This window comes from Anthonomus grandis, chromosome 8, assembly GCF_022605725.1.
Source record: "Anthonomus grandis grandis chromosome 8, icAntGran1.3, whole genome shotgun sequence".
In the NCBI taxonomy this organism is placed as follows: Eukaryota; Metazoa; Arthropoda; class Insecta; order Coleoptera; family Curculionidae; genus Anthonomus; species Anthonomus grandis.
The window spans coordinates 20048796-20069042 of NC_065553.1; the positions used below are offsets into that span (position 1 = coordinate 20048796).

The 20247-nt window shown below is 33.0% G+C and overlaps 1 protein-coding gene across 1 annotated transcript; it reads left to right on the top strand.

Annotated features, from left to right (window-relative positions):
• The first annotated feature begins 4015 nt into the window (after positions 1 to 4015).
• Positions 4016 to 20241, top strand: LOC126739228 (H/ACA ribonucleoprotein complex subunit 4). Its single transcript, XM_050444805.1, has 10 exons — positions 4016 to 4177; positions 4243 to 4376; positions 10526 to 10742; positions 10805 to 10864; positions 13550 to 13744; positions 13814 to 14088; positions 19127 to 19277; positions 19335 to 19530; positions 19626 to 19695; positions 19760 to 20241. Exons 1-10 carry the CDS (start codon positions 4165 to 4167, stop codon positions 20003 to 20005), a joined length of 1557 nt encoding a protein of 518 aa, XP_050300762.1. The 5' UTR covers positions 4016 to 4164; the 3' UTR covers positions 20006 to 20241.
• Positions 20242 to 20247: the final 6 nt, after the last annotated feature.

Below are 20247 nucleotides of genomic sequence, written 5' to 3' on the forward strand. Positions count from 1 at the left end.
TTGGGTAACACTTTCAGTGCACCGAGTGACTTTAAGTCCTTCAGACTAGAGAGCCTTATCGGTTTCCCTAAGGCCGTTGGGCTCTGGTAACCCTCGGTGGGGCATGACGGGTCCATTAGGAGACCTATATGCATAACTGCCTTGGCAGTCCACTGTTTCCACAATTCAATTCAAATTCCCATACACAAAAGCAATATTCGTCTACGTGAAAAAGCGGATATTCGCAAAAAAGTTAAACGATTTCAACTATTTTGCTGTCATTTCTTCTGTCAATAATTGTTTTTTTTTCTTTATTATATTATAATTTGTTTATTTTAATCTTAAAATAGAATCTATCTAATCTGTGTGATCTATGTGTGCAAAAACAAACATCAATAACAAAGTACATGAACAATAATCAATAATTAAAATTCGAAGACCTAAATGGTGATACCTAATTAACATATTAAGGTACATTATGTAAGGCCATAAATAATAATTTCTGGTTTTTGTAGATTTATGTGGCGTTTCTAAGAAAATGGTTAAAATTAGCTCCCTGTGCGAACTCCAGGAGATGGCAAGTCTACGGTTTTTATGAAATACATTACGTGATAAAATAAATATCTGCTTTCCCTTGGTTAGACTTAAATCCAAGAGACGAAAACCATGGATCACCGCGGGACTAAAAACATCTGCCCAAAATTTGCGATGCTTAGCAAAACTTCGCAAATCTATTGACAATCAATTCATCAGGTCTTATTTTCAGGATTATCAGAAGATTTATAGGCATCTGATAAAAGTCAGAAAGGAACTGTATTACAATGAGCGCTTAGATTCGTCCGGTAACAGACAGAAGGAAAGTTGGTTAATCATTAACGAATGTAGGCAGTCTTCTCGTCGGCGGTTGGTTGAATCGGACTTGGGGCCCGATGATTTCAATGACTATTTTTCTAATATTGCTGAGAAGTTACTGGAAGCAGTTCCCAGTGACGGCGATCCATTGCATTATCTTAATCGGAATGCTATCAACCAATCATTCTTTGTCCACCCTGTAGATGCCACCGAGGTCCTTAAAACAATTCAGTGCTTGAGGAATCATAGGTCTTCGGGTTCCGATGGTATCTCTTTACGTCTGCTGTTACTTCTGCCTGCGAGCGCTTTGGGTGCTTTGGTTTGGGCAGTCAATCAGTCATTTCTTCAGGGCGAGTTCCCATCCTGTTTAAAGGAAGCTATGATTATCCGTCTTCATAAGGGTGGTAGCTTGGACCGACCCTCTAACTTCCGTCCCATATCAATTTTGTCTACCCTCTCCAAGGTTCTTGAGCGGCTTGCAAAAAAGAGAATTGTCTCTTTTTTCACCAAATACAATGTGCTGTCCCCTAATCAGTATGGATTTCAGTCATCTAGGGGCACGCAGGATGCCATTTTCAGATTCTTGGAGAATGTGTATCTATCTATGAACTCCAAGGAGGCTGCAGCAGCGGTGTTCTGTGATCTGTCCAAGGCCTTTGATTATGTGGATCATGGAATACTGCTGTCAAAGCTTGATTTTTATGGATTTAGGGGAGTGGCTTTGGGGTGGTTGAAGTCATACCTGTCTGGCCGCACACAGAGGGTGGTTGCATCTGGATTTTCGTCAGGGATAGCACATCTTAAATGTTGTGTACCTCAAGGGTCAATGTTGGGTCCTATTTTGTTTTTATTATACGTTAATGACTTAAGCTCTCTATCACTGCATGGACTATGATACTACAATTCTGTGGCATAACAAAGATCAAAAAGTAGTCAGATCTCTCATAGTAGAGGACCTTCACAAAATTAAAGAGTGGTGCATCTGCAATCAGCTTGTATTCAATGTTGATAAGACTTTTGTTCTGGGCTTTAAGTGTAATGTAGAGGGTTTTTTGTTTGATGAGCAGAGCCCACTACATGGTAGGGATTATTGTCGATTTCTCGGCCTCTTCATTGATGAGAGTTTAAGGTTTGACAACCACGTTTTGGGCCTCGCTGCTAAACTTTCTTCTGGTTGTTTTGCAGTCAGGGTTGCCAGGCATGAGTTGGGGGGGTTGTTTGCTCGTTCAGATTATTTCGCCTTAATAGACTCTCATATCCGTTATGGGTTGCCATTTTGGGGATTGTGCTCCAAGGGACTCCTTAACATAATTTTTACTATTCAGAAAAAAGCATAAAGGTATCTGTGTGGTGTTGGTCTGAGAGTCTCTTGTAAACCTCTTTTTGTAGCTGAAAGAATTTTAACAGTTTTCTCACTCTTTATATTGGAAACTGCAACACTCATACATAAGTCCGTAAGTCCACCATCCTGTACCAGTCATAATACTCGTCAAGTGGGCAACTTATCTCTTCCAATCCCCACCTCCTCACTTACGAGAAGCTCTCTTATATTTATTAGTCGTAAAATATTTAATCATGTTCCTTTTTCGATTAGGACTGTTACAGACCTTAAAAAGTTTAGGAGAGAACTAAAGAAATTAATCTTACCAAAAGCTTACTACAGCATTGAAGAGTATTTTAACGATTCATTTTAATATTTAAAATTATTTGGTTTTGTCTTTGTTTATATAAAATATGCTTCTATGTACAATCAAAATCGATTCTGTATTCTGTTTTTGTCCTGTATAACCAAATAAATACTTGTATTATAAATTCTAGGATTAGGAAGCTTTTGGCATAAGTTTGTAAACTTGTCAAATAAAGTATATTTTGACTTTGACTTATTAAGAATTAAAAAAATTACATAATAATCGAAAAAAATTACATAACAACCGAATCTCTTGTTCTTTCAAATTTTAATTATTGTGATTTTATCTATTTTCCATGCCTTGACTCGCTTCACAAAAATATGCTTCAAGTAATGCAAAATGCTTGTGCTCGTCTAATTTTTGATCTTAAAAAACGCGATCACATCTCTCAAAAAATAATCGATTTAAAATGGTTAAGAATGGATAATATTTGGAAACATCTCTTAAGTAATTTTACATATAAACTTTTATCTAATCAAGATCGAAATTTTAATATCTTGCGTACCATTTTTAAAACAAGACGTTCTGCTCACTCTGTCAATATAAGATATAAGTTAAAGTTTTCAATGCCACAATTTCGAACTGCTCTCTATACTAGATCTTTTTCTTATAATGCAATTAGCTTGATTAACTCACTTCCTGACGAATTTCGACTTTTCAATTTTAATAAATTTAAATTTAAAGTAAAAAATTATCTTTTAGATACACAAAATCGTCCAGTGAATTTATGATCTGATTTATTTTTGTTCCTTTTTTTGTATCTTTAAGACGCTTCTCGCTGCTGCTTCATAGATTGTTCAGAACTGTATATGGGTCTCCCCTCACATTGATACTGGAAGTGGTGTATTGAATGGCTCTGTTATGTTTTTGTTTGTAATATGGCTAACAGTTTAGGGATTGATTCTCTTTTTTTCTTCTCTTACTTTTAGTAAGCATAGGTACATGGCTAAGTAGAATACACATGGTTATTATGGAGTACACATGGCTAAGTAGAATAGCATTTATTTGCTAGACTTCGCCATTCCTGTACTATTTAAATTACATTATTTTGTATATTATTATTTGTTAAAAAAAAAAAAAAAATTTGTAACTTTGTTTGACTTATTAAAGACCTTATTTATTTATTTATTTATTTATTAATATCTTCGTAAATAATAATTGTAGTAAAGATGAGCATTCCTCACTAAATTAATAACGGCGAACAGTAACTGTTGTAACACATCACAAAACGTCAACAAATGATAATTCTAGATTATGATATTTCCCATAATAAACATCAACATCACAGAAAAGTTAAAATTTCTCGCCGCGAATATTTTTAAATCTGGATTTGACACAGTTTGTAAAAAATCCGCGAAATTCGCCTTAATCAGAATGAAGCTTAAGGCGTTTTTAGGCCTTTTCCAGTTTTAACCAGTTAATAAGCGCTCAGCTGTTTAATATCCTGAACGGTTAAGCTGGGCGATTGTAATTAGGCATTTTCGAATATTTCATATCTCGCCGGTTTCGACCAGGTTAATCAAGGCGCGTGGTTCACGTGTTTGTTTTTTTCCAGACTAACCTCAAATTTACGGCGGCGCGTACCATCCATCACGCGTTCAGTTGCACGTGTAAACGTTATTTTTATTTTATTTTTACTTAAAACATGGATAATTCATGTAAGTTTTTTTTTTTAATATATTTAATGGAAAAAGATGTGTGATAACGATTTGATAATTTATAGTGACCAAGGAGAAAAAGAAGAAGAAATCTAAAGGGGACAAACTAGCAGAGATCCAAAGAGAGTCTCATTTCCAGCTTGAAAGTTCAGAAATCACACCAAAACTAGACACGTCTCAATGGCCTTTGCTTCTTAAGGTAATATAGTAATAATAGGATTAATAATAAATCATCTTAATTCAGTAAATGACATGATTTGCCCCAGAAAGGTGAAGATCAGCTTTGAGCTATTCTTTAACTCTGAAACTTTCTAGATTATAAATAAAACTGAAAAATAGACAAATTCAAAAAAAGAAAATAAACCAAATAAAGAGAAGGAAAATTAGGGCTACCTACCTAATATCACCATATAAAAAAAAATGAACAAAGGTATCTTAGAAAAAGATAAATTACATATTTAAGAGAAAACAAATCGAGAATTAAATATCAAGTTCAATAAGGCTTAAATGACAATTGGTTTATCCAAAAACAGCTTCCTATATTTTGACAGCTTGAAAGGTAAAGAAAAGTTAAAACATGGCTGTGGTATGGTGCAGCATTGTGTGTGTATTAAACCCATTGTGTCTGTTATGTATTACATTTCTGAAAATCATTTTTTCGAATAAATTTATAGAAGTCTTAAATAAGTGATACACAAAGACAAACTGCAATTTGAAAGTCTCAAAACCTGTAACCGTTTAAGGCTGTATGGATTGCAAACCATTTTCTTATTTGGAATAGTGCTCCTCAATCTTGTTCCATTCATCTTTTTTATATATTATATTCATTTATTCAATCAATATACGGGAAACCCCATTTTACAAAAGATTTGGTTACAATATTAAATAAAGTAAAAGATGTATAATTACATAATAAAAGTACTTTCACGAACATAATTAGACAGTCTTCAAAACATATCCTACACAAGAAATAAACACAATAAGAAAACAATAAATTAAAATATTTGACCCAGTTGACCAATAAATCCAGAGAGTGAGCTTGCAAATGGATCAAGTTCAGGGTGAGGGTTTAAATAGGCAAGACTACGACAGATTGGAGAATGTAAAGAATAATTGGAGTGACAGATTGGTAAAGCAAACAGTTCATGTCTCCTTAGGGTGCGTGTAGGGACCTTTAAATTAAAGCTGTTGATGAGAGCAGGACAATCAATAACCCCATGAATAACCTTATACATAAAGCTGAGGTCACTTTGAATCCTTCTAGATTCCAACGATTGAAGTCCCAATATTGCCTCCATGTCAAGTAGGTTATCCTGCATGTCATCAATAGTGTATATATTATTCATTTTATTTTTAAGTCTAGAGAATCCAATGAGTAGCACTAATTTATATTTTTAGAGAAATCATTCGTATTAGCCCACTTTACAAAAGAAATAAGATTGTATTGTAAGATATCAGAGTCCCCCTGGAATAACCCGGAAAAGTTTCAAATCATCTGCATATGCTAAGTAATCACAGTCAGTTAAACATGTTACAAGGTCAGTCAGAAATAAATTAAAAAGCAATGGGGAACAGTGTCCCCCTCGAGGAACTCCAGAAGTCACCAAGATACTTCCAGATTCAGAATCTCCAATCCTAACAAGCTGCTCACGACCCAGCAGCATGCTTCTAAACCACCTTAGGGATCTTTCACTAAAGCCAAGGGAACTAAGTTTTGCTAGTAATAACTCATGATTGACCCTGTCAAAGGCCTTCGAGAAGTCAGTATAAATTGAATCCACTTGATAATTATTCTCAAAGGCCTCCAGCAAGGCAACCTCATATAAAATAAGATTAGTGGAGGTAGATCTACCACTAATGAACCCATGCTGCCTCTCATCAAACACCCCCTTGCACACCCACCTAAGCTGATCACATATAATATCATCCAAAATCTTGGGAACAGCAGACTGCCTTGAGATGCTTCTATAGTTCTCAATGCGATCCCTCTCACCAGACTTATACACAGGGATTATATAGCTTAATTTCCATATATTTGGAAGCTCACCCTCTGATATAGATCTATTAAACAACAAAAACAAAGGAAGTGATATACTATATTTAAGTCTGCTTAACATGTACTCAGGTATCTTATCAGGTCCACAGGAAAGTTTATTAGGTAATTTAGACAGTTTATCAAATACCTCAGACAAGCCAGTATCACAAATAGAAAAATCAAGCCTATTCTCTACACTAAAATTGGGGGTTCTTACATTACTGTTGCAATAAACATTAGAAAAAAAATCAGCAAATAAATCAGCTATATCTTTACTATTATCTGCACTTTTGTTATTATAAAACATACAGGTAGGTAGATTGTGAGATTTTCTTTGCTGGTTAACAAATGACCAGAACTTTTTAGAGTTATCAGTAATATTGCTTTCAGGGTTGATTAAATAGTTGTTATAATCTCGTCTGGCCAAAATCTTACATTCAGACCGCATTGCAGCAAATAATTGAAAATTCCTCTGGTAGCCGCTTATTCTATATTGTTGGTGTGCTTGCTTTTTCAATATTATTTTTGTCCTCAATTCAGAGGTAAAGTAAGAAGGAAAATTGGAGCTTCTGTACACTTTAGTTGGAACAAACATAGCTAGACCCAGATTAATGCTTTAATAAAAAGTGTCACTACAGAGTTACAATATAATTGGCATTTTTGAATATATATCACAGTACTTTTATGTCTGAGTGTTTTATTTGCAGATGACTTAAAAATTTCACATCATAGTAACTATTGTGATGATGGTGTTCTACTGCAAAGAAGCATGTAAATAAAATAATAATGCTGAATATTATGTTAGCTAGCTTTAGACAAAATTTTATTAAATCCATTACATTATTTATTTAATCAAGTCTAAAAACCAATACATTTCCTGACAAGTGAAAGAAGACTAAAGTGTGTCCTCCATTAAAGAAAAAAGGTGGATAAATAGTTAATAACTATCATCCCATTGCAGTATTATTGATACCAGCAAAAGTATTTGAAGTCCTCTTATTAATCCTCTTTTCAGCATTTCAATCCATTAGCATGGTTTTATGAAAGCAAAGTATAAAGTTTTTAAATATGCCACTTCCTCTCTTTTAAACATTTATACATCAGTCCATGTATTTTGTGTTCCTTTTTATGTGGCGTGTACTTCTGTGCACTCTTTGATGAAGCAACTCTGAAGATGCTCTAACAGACCGAAGGTGCTTAATGAATTTTAAATAAAAATTACACTGACAAAACATGCTTTTATTTTCTAATCTTTGATGTCAAATTGACATTTAATGCCACTAAAATTAAGTCATTGCATTTTATACAAATTACCATTTAATAGGTATCCCTAGTTAACACCAGAAATTTGGTTTTAGTTTTAAATGCCTGGTATGGCTAACAACATCATCATAGTATTTGTAGGTTATATGATCATACTCAAAATATATTAGTGTAATTTAAGAATACTGCTTTCCTTTTGATTTAAATCTATATTGACAGATATTTATACTTAGTAATGGGATTTATTCTATGATGGATCTGTTAAGTGTATTAAATTCAATAAATAATTAAATTAAAGAGTGCAACTCTAGAACATGTTGTCTCAGGGATCTAGGGGTCATAATTGACTTCAAACTCACATTTTACAAAGATATTATTGAAGTTGTTAAGTCTTTCATGAAAACTCTTAGTTTCATAATCAGGTAAACAAAAAATTGAAAATGTTTGACAGTCTTAGTACCTTATATAATAGTCTTATTAAGTCTAACTTACTTTATGCAGCAGTGGTGTGGTTCACTGACTATAATGTCCATATAGACAGACTCAAATATGTGCAGTGCAGATTTTTGGAATTTCTATGCTTTAGAACTGATAGAATGCACCCTGTGGTGTCTGACCAAATGTTACTTGTTTAAAGATTTCATTTTTTTTTATCTCTGAGGCATTGTGCCAAGCCATTGTTCTAAGCAGCTAGTTTTTTTATTTATACTATGTAACTAGAAAATTGATGAACCTCATCACCAATGTTTTAATTATATTACACAGCAATAATGGTATTGACCTGTTTAATAGCACTATAGGTACATTTAAAACAAAATTAATTTAATGATTATGACCTTATAACCATCAAATCTCTTTCTATATTAACTCTTCAATTAATTTTCTTTTGTGTGTAGTATATTCTGGAGTTGTGAGCTTGAGATTTGGTTGTTGTCTTATTTATTTAGAAAACCTTGACAATTAATTACTATTTAAAAAACTAGTTGGTATTTAATGTAGTTACATCATTGAATGTCCTCCATTCTCTTGTAAAAATCACACTTATTTCAGTCCCAAGTGATATTACTGACATCAAATTAAGTCGACAAAGCAAGACCATACTTTTGATATAACACAATTTGCACACACCCTGCACAAACTTTATTTTGCCTACAATCCTTAGTATGACAATAGTGACAACATCAGCAGGAGAAATTTCAATGCTTTTTCTGCTGCTACAGCTTCGGTAAATTGGAATGCACTTGAAACAGCTTCTGACCCACTTACTTTATTTTTTCAAGTTCTGTGTGATAAGATCAATCAGTGCTTTTCTAAAATGAGGCTTAAAACTAAAAAACGAAAACCATGGGTTACAGTCCTATCTATGAAATCGTACTCAGAAGGTTACAGTGTCTGGGCGTTTGTCTGCTTCTAGATCCCTAAAATGCGGCATTCCCCAGGGTTCAGTATTGGGACCACTGTTATTTTTACTGTATGTGGATGACTTGAGTTCATTGAAACTGCAGGGCAAGGTGGTTCAGTTTGCTGATGATACCACCATACTATGGAGCCATAAAAATTCTGATTATATTAAGACTTGTATCCTTGAAGACCTTCAGATTTTATCAGGGTGGTGTGCTTCCAACAGGCTCGTGTTTAATGTAAGAAAGACGTCTATTATGGGGTTTAAGTGCGATGTTCAGGGTCTGATGTTTGACGAAAATTCCCTCTTGAAGAATAAAGAGTGCTGCAAGTACCTAGGAATTACCATTGATGGTCGCCTTCGGTTTGAAGATCATATTTTACATTTAGCTGGGAAATTATCTTCTGGATGTTTTGCAGTAAGAATGGTAAAACAAAAGCTGGGAGGGGTGGTTGCACGTTCAGTGTACTTTTCACTTATTGAATCTCATATTCCGTATGGCTTGCCTTTTTGGGGTTTAACCAATAAAGGGCTACTTAACATTGTCTTTGTTATTCAAAAAAAAGCAGTTAGATACCTGTGTTCTGCTAAGTTAAGAGATTCTTGCAAACCCCTCTTCATTTCTGAAAAAATCCTAACTCTTTTTTCACTCTTTATCTTAGAAACAGCTGCTCTTATTCACAAAATTCCCAAACTACCCTCTGACACTGGCCATTTGACTCGTCGTGTAAATGATGTTCCCCTATCTATTCCTACGTCTTCCCTTACCAAAAACTCATTAATTTACATAAGTAAAAAAATTTACAATCATGTTCCTCTATGTGTTAGACATATATCGGATGTTAAGAAATTTAAAAGAGAATTAAAGACGCTTTTATTGGCTAAGGCATATTATAACCTGGATGACTTTTTTAATGATAGGTTTAGTAGTAATTGATGTTTTTATTTAGTTATCTTTAATTCAAGTATGTTCAAAAAGTTTTGTCTTCTTGTGTTTAATTTTTTTCATTGTTTTGTCAATTTTTGAAATTGAATTTTTGTTTTGTTTGTTTAGCTTGTAGGATGCTTGTACACAAGATTATTCTTACGTAATATAGCACAATTTCTTTCTTTCTTCTTTCTTTCTAGAAGACCTTATAATCATGAATAATTGCCATAATCATGAAAGAATACACAATGATCTACTATATATACAATTTATTGCAGGTAAATCTGGTTGTTGTGGTCCATGGAAAATTTTATAACTTGCCAAGTTTTGAATTTATAGATTCTTTAGCTATTGAAGTCAAAAAAAATTTACAACCTTAGCATATGAGTGTATTTCAGACTTTATGGTCAGTAATATTTGAAAGGGCATTTGTAGTAACATGACCTTTAAAAAAAACCTATGACCTAAAACTAGATTGCTAAACAAGCAAGACATTAGCTTTAGCTAAATATTTGCTTAATTGTATGTAAACTACTTTTTCCAACACTTTTGAAATTAAAGGTAAAAGGCTTAGGTCACAAATTCTGAACATCTGCTGGGTTAGGTATCTTAAGAATGCAGAACTGATCTACACCATATAAATAAATTAATCAATTTTTTTTACTATATTACTTTAATTTCACTTTTCCATTTAAAAAAGTATATTTTTTTTGTTAATAGCACTTTGATCGCCTCAATGTAAGAACAAACCACTACACCCCAATACCGTCGGGGGCCAGTCCCCTTAGACGTGAGCTATCTGAATATATTAAGTCAGGATTTATTAATTTGGACAAACCAAGCAACCCGAGTTCACATGAAGTGGTCGCTTGGATAAAGAGAATTTTAAAAGTTGAAAAAACTGGACATTCTGGTACACTTGATCCTAAGACTACCGGTAAGGAAAAAAATGGTTGAATTATAAATTACATGTGTAATTGTTTTTTGGTTAATTTTTAGGTTGTCTTATTGTTTGTATAGAGAGAGCCACTAGATTGGTTAAATCACAGCAGGCAGCAGGTAAGTGTGTTTTTTCCTATTTGACATTTGCACTTTTTGCCACTTTTAATTAAATAGTTTGGTGTTTGGAAAAACCAAAAATCATGAATTTGCTTTATTTTTAGGGTTTTTTGATAATATAATGTAATAGTAAATGGAACAAATATTGATTTATTTTTCAACATAATCCGTTTACATAAAGTTATAAAAATATAAGTTACATCCAAGCTTAATAAAAAGTATCAGAGACCAAAACAGTATTAAAAACGTTTCAGATTGTCTAATATTTCAAGAAGGAATTCCTTGAGGACAGTATATAGCAATATTATCCCTTAGCCACTGATAGTTATATTTGTCCATGTGATATACACTTTGTCAAGTTGTTTAATGCAACAATTGTAAGATGGGGACCAAACAACTGACTCATTCATTAAAATTGGTCTAACAACTTTCTATTGTTTTCCAGAAGTAGGTGCTTTTTGCTTTATAATTAAGCAACAACTAACTCTTTTCAAAAATGTATTTTTTTTTTAAATTTTATTTCGAATCATTAGTTTAGATATTCTCTTCCTTCTGGTAGATTATATAAAAAAAAGTAACATCTTCCAGGCAATTGAAGCCAAATTTCTATTTCTTCTGAAAAGTTTTAATAAACTCTTGTGGTTTAAAGCCATTTTAATTTTCTGGAGATTCTCCGTACTAAATCCTTGTACACTTTTTAAACTTCAAATCCTGAAACTCTTCAGGTATTTTGTCAGTCATTTTCCATTAAAACCTAAAGTATCCCAAAAAAAACCCAATATATTCTTTTCTCAAATTTTTCCAGGCAATTTTAATAGCTATTGGTTAATAAAGATTTATTGACATTAAATATCATTTTAAGAGCATCGAATTTTATCTTAACAAAGTAATAGTAGTTTCTATGAGAATTAAATGACAGTAAGTAGGTTATGAAACAAATGTCAGTAAAAAAATAAAACATGTTAATATATTAAATTTACATACATGAATAAATTGATTGATAGACGAAAATATTACAAACATAAAGTAAATTAATATAATTTCTGGGTTACATTAATCCCAAAGTACTAATTAAAAATGGTCTGCAAACAGTTTCCAGTATAAATAAAGATGGAAGAGACAACATTTTCTGGATAATAAAGTGAGGTTTGCAAGACTCATGATACCTTACGAAGACATAAATGTGTTAGGGCATGCTTTTGCAGAGTTAAATAAATTTGCGGATGCGTGCTCCCAAAAGCAAATCTCATAGTGTGAGATTCTACCAATGAAAAATAAGCATCTGTAGTCACTAGTATACCTACTGCTTCTAATTGTGAGTCCAAGTGGCGACCATTTCTTTCGACACACATTCGAAGCTGCTTTCTGAAAGTTTCCATTACTCGAGCAGTAATTTGAGGCAATATTCCTGTAATTTCTTGGTGTATTGCTGCTTTCAATTCGTCAATGGTTCGGGGATGATGTTGAATAACCTTTTCTGTCAGGTAGCCCCAAAGGAAAAAGTCGCATGGGGCAAGATCGGGTGAACGCGCAGGCCACCCAACGTCTCCACGTAACGAGATTACGCGTCCTGGAAACATTTCCCTTAACAGGTGCATTATCCTTCTTGCTGTATGAGCTGTAGCCCCATCCTGTTGAAACCACTCATCCGGATGATCAAGTTCCCTAAGTTTTGGTTCCAAAAAATTACGTAGCATGTCGACATATCGATCAGCAGTTACGGTAACCGTTACCCCTCCTTCTTCAAAAAAATAGGGACTCCAAACACCAGAAGAACCAACAGCACACCAAACGGTAACACGTTGGCTGTGAAGTGGCCTTTCATGGACCTACCGCGGATTTTCTGGTGCCCAGTAGCGAAAATTCTGCTTGTTCACACAGCCAGACAAATGGAAATGAGCCTCGTCACTCGTTATTAAAAGCGCGTTTTGTGGGACGTTTTGAAGAATATAATTGGAACATTCTCGGCGATTTTCCCAGTCCCGTTCACTAAGTTCTTGCACGATCATCATTTTGTATGAGTGGAACTTCAGATCGGTGTGCAAAATTCTTCTCACAGAACGATCTGACAAACGCAAAGCAGAGGCATGTTTAACAGCTGAACGTCTAGGAGATTGTTCAACTGCTTCTCTTACAGCTGCAATGTTTTCAGGTGTCCGAACATTTCTGGGTCTACCAGTTAATTTTTTTTTTAAGGCTGAACCTGTAAAATTTGAAACCCACAACAGTATTATTTAGCGATCTGGAACTGGATCATGTCTACCAAGCGCGAAGTGGGTACGAAAATTTCTTTGTGTCGTAATCACAGACTCGTTACTTTTGAAAAATGTTTCGATAACGAAGATACGATGCTCGCCTGTCCAGTTCATGGCGACAACAAAAATGGCAAGGCACGCGCAGCCAACCGACTACGCTAAGCTGGCTCCCTCTTTAGTGATTCGGGCTCAGTGGCGGCGCAAAATGTGGGAGATCATTTTGCCGGACCCTGTATAAGACCCTGCCTATTTTAAAAACTTCGGGAGAAAGACTTATGAACCCTTACTATCATTAGGCTACTTAATACTAAATGCAATGAAGTTGGTCTTAAGAACTAACCTTGTAAATTCGTTGATTGGTTTTGAAATAATCAAAACTTAATACACTGAACAGTAAACATTTCAAATAATTTTTCTCTTTTCTTTGAAGGTAAAGAGTATGTGACAGTATTTAAGCTACATGCCCCAATAGAAGGTGGCATCAAAAAAATAAAACAGGGCCTCGAAAAGTTGAAGGGAGCTCTATTTCAGAGACCTCCATTAATTTCTGCAGTAAAAAGACAGCTCAGAGTGCGTACTGTGTATGATAGCTTGTTGTGTGATTATGACGAAAGCAGAAATTTAGGTGAGTCCAGTAAACTTTCTTTTAATCTCGCTTTATTTAACTATCGTTCTTTTCATTTTCAAATTTTAGGAGTATTTTGGGTTAAATGTGAAGCAGGTTCATATATTCGTACCATGTGTGTTCATTTGGGACTGGTGTTAGGTGTTGGAGGTCAAATGTTGGAACTCAGAAGAGTGCGATCCGGCATTCAGGGAGAAATGGATGACACTTCAACGTTACACGATGTATTAGATGCACAGTGGCTTTATGAGAATCACAAGGATGAAACGTTCCTTAGGAGGGTGATAAAACCATTGGAAGGGCTTTTGGTTAACCATAAGAGGATCATTATGAAGGACAGTTCAGTAAGTTTAGTTCATTTTTAAATTATGAGACTTATTCAACTATAAAGGCTTATTCAAATTTGTGCTTCAGTTAAGTTATATATTTTACATTTTAAGAAGTTTTTGAATACCTACTCGAAATTATTTAAAGATTTAGTTTGTCCTCATTTTCTTATTATAATAAAATTCTAATATTAGGTTTTGTCTTCTAATGAAAGTCGAAACGTCGTGCACTATTGCGGCCAATGGACATAGTATGAAAATTTATGTATTTTTGACATTGAAGAACGACTTTTTAAAAAAAAATCAAGCTGCACAAAAAATAGTTAAAATGCCTCTAGTGTCGCAAATTATTAATTAAAATTCTTTATTGATATCATAACAATTTTCAAGATGTTCACATACGGCAATAACGGCATAAGAAATAAATAAACAATGTTGTTTACTATACTAACTAGAAACAAAGTACTGGATATGGACATATTACTTTGATAAAAACACATTAAACAATATTAAATTTAAAAATTCATCTGTACTACATAAGCCATTTTTTTGGTGGTGGATGCCACCATGTTTAGTGTATTTTTGCTATTTTTTTTTTTTAATAGCCCAAACTTTCCAGTATATAACTAAATTAAATTTCGAGCACGTAGTGGGCTCGCTTTTATTACAGACGCGTTTGCTTTTACTTTTATCTGTCTAAAAATAGATTTTTCGTACTTTAAAACTTAATCAAAAACTCAAATTTAGTGAAAAGCAATTTTAACTTGTTGCTTTCCCTAGTATGTGCGAAGAAACCTCAGACTTTAATGTTGTATCATTTTTAATCCAATAAATTAATTGTTAACGAAGCATACATTTTTCGAGTTCTTTAATTTCATTTGGTGACAACCAACAAATCAAAAATAACCAGACAATGCAGAATTCTATTTGTTTATTAGCTAAATTGTATTGTAAATATGTAAGTGCTATTGTTAATATTTAGATGACGTATTATTTAATTATTATATAATTATTTATTTAATTATATAAGAGCTAAAATAAGTAAAAATTAAAGAAGTATCACTGTGAATTTATGGTAGGCTTATAATTTTATGTGTAAATTTACATAAGTTCTAAATTATTTAGGTATTTTTTTTTAGCATAAAGAAAATGGCATAGCATTTTAAATATTTTGAAATACAAATTTTTTTATTACCAAACGTTTCGGCCCATATTAGGCCATCCCCAGGGTTTCCTAAATTGATTCAATAAAGCAAGTAAAATTAAATTGATTATATTAAGCTGCTTAGGGTGTTTCACTTTTTTGTAGCAGGACTTTAACAGTATTTAGAAAAATTAATTTTAAGGTAGGTTTCTCATATAAATATTGATCGTCAAACTTTTTGTTTCTGAGATACAGGGCTTCAAAGTTTCCCAAAAAAAAAGTTTTTATTTTTTAATATCCGAACTATCAAAGATATTGAAATCATCAAATGTCATGTTTCTACGTTGTCCAGTGGCGGAGATATGACTAATTAATAATGTTAATGTGACTAAAAAAGTAACACGCCACTGGATTAGGACGATTAAACGATCATTTCTAAATAGTGCATTTAATTGTAAACACCCTGTATATTAATGATACAAATTAAAATAAATATATTTTATTTGATAATAATTTATTTAATAATAATTTTTTAATGACTGATATTGACAATTATTATAAAAATAGTTTGTATTTAAATTTTGAATTAATAACGATTTCATTTTAAGTATAACTAAGTGTCCCCAGCTGACCACATGCATAACCCTTACTATGAAAGGATTTAAGTTCAAATTTGCCACGACACTATTAGAAATAATCTGATCGAGAATTTGAAAGCTATCTCTGGGAAACACCATTATTTTCAGGATATAAAAAGCAAAAAAAAACTGTGCAAGAAAACTGGACAAGTCTATTAAAGGCGCTAAAAAATTTGAGATTAATTTTCAGTTTCGTGTTTGTGACCCAATATCTTCAATATTGCGGAGGGTTGTTGGGTGTGTTGATTCTAGTTTGCCCACAATGACACCTACAATTTAACCCATGTTAAAAATAATTCTACCCTCCTATTATAAATGTGTTTTATTTATAACTTAAGAAACCTAGACTTAGTGTCCTGAGGATGACTTAATATAAGTCGAAACGTCGACATTTAGGTAAACAGGTTTCTGTTTTATTTCTGACCCCACCCAACAACCCTCTGCAATATTTCAGATCAATATCTGTATATGTGGACAGTTTTAAAATTTGTCTAGGGATTGCAATCTATCAAATGTTTAGTAAATTGTGATGAATTATTATTAGGTTCATTAAGACCTCTTAAATTTTTCTTTATTTTATATAATATATAATTTTAAAATACCTTGTAAGTTCTACCAATATCACTTCTTTCCATTTGCTGTATGGGATCCTTATTATTGACAGTTAGGTACTTAAGGAATTTACAGATTTAAATGACTAAAATATTTGTTAATTTGTTCCATGTTTCCATAATAAGTTAAAGATCTGAAAGGTTTAGTGTCTAAAGTTTTATTTAAATTGTGATTTGGATAAATAGAATTCTGTAACCTAACTTGATTTTTACTTAAAGTTTATGTATCCATTTTTATTACCTGAGAATATGTTATTTTTTACAATCTCCGATTCTAAGTAGTGCTTAAATAATATAATAGTAAAGTTAAAAGTATTCTTAACTAAAACAGCACCCTTTTAAGAACAAAATTTACTAAACATTTGATATATTGTAATTGCAAAAAAAGAGACTACCTAAATAATTAGGACTTATGGAAATTCACACATCGCTTTAAAGAAAATAATACCCTTGCCTTAAATTCACAGTTAAATTTAGATTACTCCCCAATAATTTTACAGCTCTCATATAACGAAATAGATAAATAATAACAATAGCACTTACATATTCAATAAATAATACTTCCTACAATTTCCAAAATACTAGAAAGGGTAGTATACATTCAGCTTTATGAATATGCCTCCAAAAATATTATAAGTCCTCTGCAGTCTGGCTTTCGAAAAGGACATAGTACAACGTCCGTATTATTAAATATAATAGACGATATTTATAGGTCTCGCGATGTAAACAAAGCTACAGTCTTAATTCTTTTGGATTTTTCGAAGGCTTTCGACACTCTGGATCATAATTTGCTTTGTGCCAAGCTCGAATACTATGGCCTTGATCCGACTTGCATTAAGTTTTTTATAAGTTATTTGAGTGACCGGTATCAGAGAGTCTTGATTGGGGATATGGTGTCGGATTTGGTGCGCATTACTTCTGGAGTGCCACAAGGATCCATACTTGGACCGCTATTATTTTTGGTATACACTTCAGACATTTTTGGTTCGATTATATACCGCAGTATGTATTGTTTTGCTGATGATACCCAAATGCGATATTCATTCAACCTTTCATCAATTGCCCAGGCTTTTTATAGAATAAATAAAGATCTTAAACAAATATATCAATATTCAAAGAGAAATAACCTTGTGCTTAATGCAAAAAAATGCTTAGCTTTAACTTTTTGTTATCCAAAGCACCGAGAAATGATAGAGAGTATTACTAATCTAAACATAAATTCTGAAAAGCTTCCATATAAGCAGTGCTAGAAATCTTGGGCTTATGGTTGATAATAACCTAAATTTCCGCGAACATGTCTCTTTTGTTACTAAAAGATGATATGCCATTTTAAGACCACTATATAGTAATATTCACATAATTAATCATAAGTTAAGAAAAAAGCTCTGCGAAAGTCTTGTCTTTCCCATCATTGATTACTGCTATTTAGTATATTATGCCTCTTTTGATTTACTTACTAAAAATAGATTGCAGAAAATTAAAAATACTTGTTGTAGATTTGTTTGCGGAATAAGAAAGTATGATCATGTTTCTGAAAAACTGGTTGAGCTAGAATGGCTTAAAGTTGATAAATTGCATATATATGCCCATTCAATTTTTATATACCGACTAATTCTTTCCACATCACCCCAATATCTCTATGATAAACTTGAATATCGCTATAATGCCCACAACGTTGCATACAGTCATAGATTTAGTATACCTCGTTCTCGTCACGCATTTTTTAAGAATAGTTTCTCATACATCGCTCCGTCTTCCTATAACTCGCTAAATGACAACTTTAAGAATATGAGCCTATTGAAGTTCAAGAAATCGATTAAATCCTTTCTTCTATCTAGTGAATAGTTACTACCTGCTATGTGTGTTGTATTTCTCATAATTGGTTGTTTTACATATGTGACTCACGAATATCGGTCACGTTTAACTAAAAATATTATTTATCTGCTTAATAATATTTTATTTTATAAGTGTTGTTGCATGTTAGATTTAATTTAATTTTAATCTTTCACTTTTGATATCATGTTTCTCTATGTTAGACTTAGTTAATGGTTAAGTAGAGTAGCTATGTAAAGCTAAACTTCGCCTTTTTTTGTCAAACATATATGTTTACAAGAATAAATACATTTATTATTATTATTATATTTGCTATGATGAATAAACGGTTATTGACATATATGCAATACAATATACCTAATAAAAAAATTAACTAACACTAACCACAAGTTCTAACGAACGAAAGTGGTTGAATATGGTCTAGCAATAAACTTTTATTTACCAACCAAAATGTCATGTTTTTTTTCTACTTAGGACAAAAAAAATAGTTACATTACTTAAAGCTTACCAACAACTGATTTAGATTTAATTTATGATACAACTTATTAATTTCTTTATTAATTACGGTTTTAAAGATTTACGATTCTCTTTACTAGTCTTTTAACGAGAATTTCCTGTATGAGAAACCTTTACGTGCCATACTGCAAAACTCTTTATTTTACTCTCGATACGGGAGACGATTAGAAAAACGAGTTTAGATCTTCTCCCGAAGATGCTAACATCAGCGAAAAACGTGTCGAGAGTAAAATAATCATTAATCATTCAATGTTGAAAGTTCTTTTTTTATTGGGCATGGAAAATTAATACAAAACTGATTGTTCCTCTTTCAGGTAAATGCTGTATGTTATGGCGCCAAAATCTTGTTACCTGGTATTCTAAGGTACGATGATAACATAGAGCTAAACGAAGAAATTGTCATTGTCACCACAAAGGGAGAGGCTGTAGCTTTAGCCATAGCTCTGATGACTACCGCTACTATCGGTTAGTTTATTTTGAATAAACCCTAATGCAATATTTGATTGTGTTTGGTGCTTTTAGCTTGTTGTGATCACGGTATAGTTGCCAAAATCAAAAGGGTCATCATGGAAAGAGACACATATCCCAGAAAATGGGGCTTGGGGGCTAGAGCGAGTCAGAAGAAAGTTCTTATTGCCAAAGGGCAGCTAGACAAGTATGGAAGACCGAATGAGAGCACTCCAAAGGAGTGGCTAAATAGCTATGTGGATCTTGCTGGGTAAGTTCATATTTTTCATCGCTAACCTCATTACAAAAAAAAACTACGAAAATCGTTAAAAAAAAATTGGCTAAGACCCCAATTTTAAATTCCAGTAAACAGGAAGTGAAAAAAGAGGTCACTGAAAGCCAGACATCCGAGAGTAGCGCGGAAGAAACTAAAAAAGTGAGTGGCTTTTTTAGACTAATTTGCAGCAAATATTCATTTATTTTTTAATGTAATTTTTCAGCGTAAACATAGCGTTTCTGCCGATACATCTCAAGAACTTCAACAAGAGACCGAGGTAGTGACCCCGGTGAAGGAAAAACACAAGAAAAAGAAGCATAAGCAAGAGTCGCAAGAGGTTTCTGAAGAAACCAGCGCCAGTCAACCAGCTGAAGACAGCAACGCCGAGGTGGAGATTAAAAAAGAGAAAAAGAAGAAAAAGAAAAAATCAAAAGACAGGGACCAAGAGCAGGCCGAAGATGCGGAGTAGATACTTGTGCGATCAAGCATAAGTAGACGACAGTGGGCTCAGGATTTAATTTTCTACTTTAAGTGCAAAAATTGTTAAAATATTAAGAGGTACTTTTTGTATAAATGATTCTTATGGGGGGGTTTTGCATATTTTTTTACTGCATGAACCATTCATTTTCAGCTTAGGAGTGGGTATTGATTACCCACATTTAAAGAAATGTATTAATATGTTAATCCAATACATATTTTACAGTTTTACGT

What these genes read in the sequence shown, in the direction of transcription:
- LOC126739228 (XM_050444805.1), top strand. An exon ending in ACTTGATCCTAAGACTACCG is followed by an intron (nt 10,743 to 10,804) that starts GTAAGGAAAAAA and finishes GTTAATTTTTAG; the next exon opens with GTTGTCTTATTGTTTGTATA. An exon ending in GCGCGGAAGAAACTAAAAAA is followed by an intron (nt 19,696 to 19,759) that starts GTGAGTGGCTTT and finishes GTAATTTTTCAG; the next exon opens with CGTAAACATAGCGTTTCTGC.